The sequence below is a fragment of the Apteryx rowi genome, unplaced genomic scaffold (genome assembly GCF_003343035.1).
Source record: "Apteryx rowi isolate R43461 unplaced genomic scaffold, aptRow1 scaffold_363, whole genome shotgun sequence".
Lineage (NCBI taxonomy): Eukaryota > Metazoa > Chordata > Aves > Apterygiformes > Apterygidae > Apteryx > Apteryx rowi.
Window position 1 is genome coordinate 699,389 of NW_020450119.1, and position 5,634 is coordinate 705,022.

The window sequence follows — 5,634 nt, forward strand, 5'->3', positions numbered from 1 at the left end:
AAGAGCAGTGATGAATCCACAGCTCGGTCATGCGGAGCACTGTAGGGAATGATGACCCTGAAAGTCGGGGCTGAGGGTACGGCTGGTGCCTGTCCCCAAAGGGTTCCTCGTGGGCAACTGAAAGGTTAAACCTAAGGTGGGCAGCTGGCACAAGAGGAGATGCTGCCTTCTCCTTGCGTCACTTACACATACCAGACTGATGGACCAGGGGTCTAGAGCAACTAAGCAGGGTCCGACCAGCAAAACCACCCTTTAGCCAGCTGTTTCTGGATTAGAGTAGTCTGTTGCCAGAATTCCCACCTCTGCCCAAGGAGTCTGAACTTTGTCTGTTGTTCTTAAACCATCCTCAGAACAGAGGCTGAGATTTCTTCCTCGGGCAAAGGCCAATATCAGATGCCCACTATAATGTGTCACCACACCCCTGTCATTGAGGACTACTTCGCTATGGGGAAACGCAAGAATTTCACTAATGCTTCCTGGATACTTGTCCATTAGTTGGATGTCCTACATGCTTGCTGTCGCACATTAACAGCCGGAGAAATTGGGACCTTCCAGTCTCGTTACACAAATGGCTTCTTCAGAAAGTTAAGTAGATTACGAAAGTCCTCCCCCACCCTGTCTCTCAAAACGAGACAGCTGTTTTCAGCAGCCACATGCCCCCACACAGTCTCCGACAGAAGAATGCACATTGCTGAATGTATATTGTCCTTTACCAGTGAATTGCAGTTTAAAAAAAAAAAAAAGAAACAAAACACACAGCAATTTCACTGTTACCTGTGAGAGCTGGTGTTCTTACAGGAGGCAGAACATGCTATCTGTTGCTTAGGAACAATCTTTATCCTACAAAATGAATCCATACACTAAGGACTTTCTTAAATGCACCTAATGTGTGTTCTTCTTGCTTAGAATGGACCCACCTCCTAAATAAGCTGTGGGGAGAAGTCTTTCTGTGCTCTGAATAGAGCCTTGGCCGCCTGCTTCAACCCAGCTGTGACTGGAAAGCTGGATGCCATCTGCCAAAGCCCGACRGGAGACTTGCTTGTCTCAGCAAGCCCCCGCTTTCTCTGCCCCGGCACCTGGTACGTGTCCCTCGCTGCATGGCCCATGGCTCACAGGGATGGGGCTTAGGCATTTCCCCTCGGCTTTTTGCTCCTTTCGGAATTACCCCCAACCAGAAACACATTTGAGCCCGCACCTGGCCAAACCTTTTCCACAGTTTTTTTTCAGCTGGCTGGCGTTCCTCAGCGTTCACCCAGCTCCCTGAATGCTGCTGCAGGAGCCATATGAAGTCAAAGGTGCTTGTCACCGCATCACCGCAGTCTCCTTCCCACAGGAAACACTTGCGTTGTACAGCAACGTTTTGCCACCAAATACCAGTCCGGCAGCTGTATTAGAAAGCTATGTGATTTAGGACATTTTGGCCAAATTTCCCAAATTGTCAGAAGAGCCACAAAAGTGGCCTTGAAAGTTCTGAGAAAGGGATCTATGTGCATGCATGCGCGTATAACCTCTCTGGGGGGTACAGTTCAGATTATTAGTCCCTACTGCTTGATCGTACCCTTGAGGCATGCGAAACTGAGCAATTTTTAGGGCTTGTAAATGGGTGCTAAAATGCCATTTTCTCTCTCACGCTTGAGTTGGCACTACTGAGCAAAAGCACAAAAACTGAGGCAGAACTCTGACCATGTAGATGCGTAGGCCGTTTCTAAAAACTGAGGCTCGTAAAGAAATATATCAGAATAGTTAAGTGTCCGATCATTGATCTGGATATATACTCATTATTCTATTTCGACAGGGCAAGCAACTGTTTTTTCATAGACACTCACTTCTTTTTATTTGCGTCTTGAATTAAGTCAGTTAGAAGCACCTACCACTCCTTTAGCATTTCTATACACAGAAGGAGAGCAAGTAAATCTGGCTCAGAATCTGCATTTGCATGATTGCTGTGCTTGTTTTTGCACTTGTTTTTCACAAAGACCAAAATATACTTGAGTTGCTCAGAAGAGCTGCTCCTTGAAGACACAAATCCCATACTTCTCAGCTGTCAGGCATGAGAGTTCTCTTTTGGGGAACAGCGACATATCAATATCACCAGGCTTGAACAATGGGCTTCTATGTCCTGCCTAAAGCAAAAAAGAGGTGCACATCAGGTCCAAGAGCAAAACTGATCTTCTTGGGCATTTCAATTAAGAGACTCTAGTCTTCAAAGCTATCTTATCTGAGAACCCCATAGGAGCATCTGCCAGGGTGGAGCAGGTATTGAATCGAGATGCCTTGCAAGACATAATGTTGGAGCTCTTCTTCTTGTGGTAAAAGTAGCTGCTAAGGTGGAATCGGAATTTGTCATGGAGGGAGGCATAGATGAAAGGGTTGTAACAGGCAGAGCTCATGGCAACCAAGTGACACGAGACTTGGATGATGTTCACGTACCTCTTGTCCAGGATGGTGAATTCCTCATCGATGTCTCTGATGAAGTTTACCACCTGGAGGGGGAGCCAGCAGATAGCAAAGCACACCACTGATATGGTGAGCACCCTGAAGGTCTTCTGCTTCGTCTTGGTCCATTTGACTTGGCAGGGGTAGGCAGCACCTGGGATATTTCTCTTCCTGAGGTGGTAAGAAATGGCACAGAAAGAGACTGATACTGCCAAAAGTGGGAGCATGTAGGACAAGAGGAGCATCAAGCACGAGTACAGCAGCCTCTCTCTCTCTTCATGCTTCCAGAACTCTTCGCAGATGATCATGTCATGGCCAATCTTGTTGAGATCCAGGTAGTGGGTGTGCAGCGAAGTGGGAACGGAGGCCATAATAGAGAGTAACCAAATGAAAGCCACAATGCAGATGCAGGACTTGCGGCTTATCCTTCTGCGAATAGGGTAAGCAACAACAACATATCGGTCCACTGCAATAGCAGTCAGAGACAGCACTGACACAAACACGGTGGCAGCCTGCATCAAGGTGACAAAGTAGCACATGACCATCCCAAAGAGCCAGCCCCGGATCTCGAAGGCGTAGGACGCGGTCAGCGGGACGCAGGCGAGGCACATGATGAAGTCAGCCGCAGCCAGGTTCCCTATCAGGAAATTAGTGGTGCAGTGCAGCTTCTTGGTGAGAGCAATGAGAAGGATGAGGAAGAGGTTCCCTGTGCATGCCACTGTCACCAGGGTGGCATAGAGAGGGATGAAGAGTGGTTTCAGCTCCAAGAGGAGGTCCAGGCCAGTGAACAGAGGTGCTGAGCTGTTCTGCCAGGAATCATTTGGGAGCTGACTGTAAACTGTGCTAGGTCTCTCCTGTAACAGATTCTGCTTCTCCATGCTTTAAAGTCAAACAGAGACAAATTTGTTAGTCCTGAAGAGGAAAGAAATGTGCTCTGTTTGTACTTTTGGGACAGAGGAACCCATCTCCAGGGCCTAGGTCCCCTTTGGTTGCCAAAGCCTGGGCTAGCAAAGGTGATGCTGGGCTGTCTTTAGCTGGTCCTGATTTAGGGCAGGGTATGGTTTTCTGCCATATGTCAGAATAGCCCAGAGATTACTGTCTGTTAGGCATCTCCATTGGCCTGCAGTAGGGCTGTCCTAGCAGCCAGAGGTCAAACCCTAGGTGCACTCTCATCCCTTAAGCCTGATGGGATGTGGAGACAGAGATGTCACGACAGCACCAGTGCCACCACCTCCTGGCTATTTGGGCTTGCATGACTCACGCTCAGAGGCGGTGCTGCTAGCCATCACCTGCATGGACAGCCCTGAGGTGGCCAGAGCAACACTTGGGAAGCTCAGGAAAGCCTCCCCGACTGAATGGGAAGCTGGTGTCCTCCTCCTTGGTCCTTGGAGTATGGCTGACCACATCATTAGGCCTCTCGGTCCCCAGGGAGGGGAGCCCTGCCACAGCCAGAGCAGGGGACTGAGGGAGGAAGGGGGCAGCACCCATGCATCACCCAACGGTGGGAGAGAAGGTGGCCAAAGGGGTCTCAGAGCCCTGTGTTGCCTGTAGTGACACACCAACTGACTTAAAAGAGGCTGTTTTTTTTAATTAAAAAAAAAAAAAAAAAGAACATCTGCAGTGGCAGATGCAGAGCTGAGCATTGGTAAGGAGAAAAATTGAAACTTGGCTAAGAAATGGTTAATCATCTGGTTGCAAAGCCATGGGAAGCTGGCAGTTTGGAGCTGCAGGTCACCTCCAGCGGCTGGGGATACCTAACGGAAAGTAATCTCTGGGCTCTTCTGACACACGGCAGCCAAAGGCGCTCCTGCATCTTTGCTTTTAGCTTTGCACCTGCCAACTCTGTTCCCTACCCCGTGCTTCCTCCCTCATCCCAGAGCAGCTCTCCGTCCCACCGCTGCTCTCGGGCCACCCAGCCGGCCTCCCCACTATCCATCCTTTCCACCCTGCGGAGCCCAGCCCTCCTGTGCCCTGCACTTTGCCCACTGATTTCACACCAGTGCACTCAGCTGCCGGGCTAAGAGACAGCTCCAGCGGGGACGACTTCAGGTCGCTCCAGCTCATGCTACGCTCAGGGTCCTTCCTTTTCCCCTTTCCAGATCACTCTGCCTAATTGCCCGTGAAGCTTGCTCTTTCCCTTCCCCAGATGGTTTTCTTCTACCTTTCCTTGTAGCAACAGCCGCCATAGGGAGCACTTGCCGATACTGGATGTGTCCGCAAAACTACTTACACCAGTAGAAGGGGGGTGCCGAATCTATTCTGGCAGAAGCCACAAGGAGATGAGGACTTACACTCCAGGACACTCCTCTCTGACCCTATACTGTCAAATTTAGCTTTCCGTCCACCCCACTGGAACCTGAACAGTTCTCTTCTTACCTCCAGTGGACAGTGAAAACAGCATTAATTAACAAACTCCCTATAATTTACTGAGAGGGATCATGGTTTTCTACTTCACGCCACACATGCATAACAGCTACACCTCTCCAAGCACGCACAAGTAATGATGCACTACAAGTAACGCAGCTTTAGAATAGATGGACCACATGCCCTGCCCTGGTGAGGAAAAGGAAAGCTGGAAGGACCCTTGCAGCCAATAAGCAAATTGGATCATTAGTCTCAATAAGAAATATTCAGCTTTTCATTAGAAAATTCTCTTAAGAAGACAGGAATCAAGCCAGCCCTTTCTCACAGCACAAAGATCCTCTTCGCACGCTGATGCGAATCAGAAGTATTCAGGCTGAGACACTCCAGCTTARCGGATCTGCACGGGTTTGGGGGATGCTGGAGGGGCTCCCGTTAGCGGACTTACCTTTTCATTAAAGCAAACTGGGAAGCCGAGTTTGCCGTGGCTCCCGGCGCCCTGGGTGAGCAGCACCGAGTTTAAATAGCAGCCTGGCTTGCAAATTGTTTCAGAGAAGATGACTAAGACCGTCTCATCCGCAGGGTGTTATTCACCTAAAGACCTTTTGCAGCCGCAACTCTCGATGCACTTGCTCTGCCGGCGCGTCCAGCGCTGATGCCGGAGCCGCGAAATTAAAAGCAATGGGGGGGAACAGGGTGTTCGCGTTCCTCACCCCCTCCCGTCCCCCTCGAGCTTATGGGCGTTTCGGGTGCGCCAGCAGCCTGCTCGTTCCCAGACGAGCGCGGCGGGCGGGCGGAGGGACCGCGCGGAGCGGCGCCGCCGCGGCTGAGGCTGCG

The 5,634-nt window shown here is 50.3% G+C and overlaps 1 protein-coding gene across 1 annotated transcript; it reads right to left on the reverse strand.

Moving 5' to 3' along the window:
• Positions 1-2,186: 2,186 nt before the first annotated feature.
• LOC112969675 (prolactin-releasing peptide receptor-like) lies at positions 2,187-3,314 on the reverse strand. Its single transcript, XM_026073181.1, has one exon. The coding sequence runs from the start codon at positions 3,312-3,314 to the stop codon at positions 2,187-2,189; it is 1,128 nt and encodes a 375-aa protein (XP_025928966.1).
• Between the last annotated feature and the right edge of the window lie 2,320 nt (positions 3,315-5,634).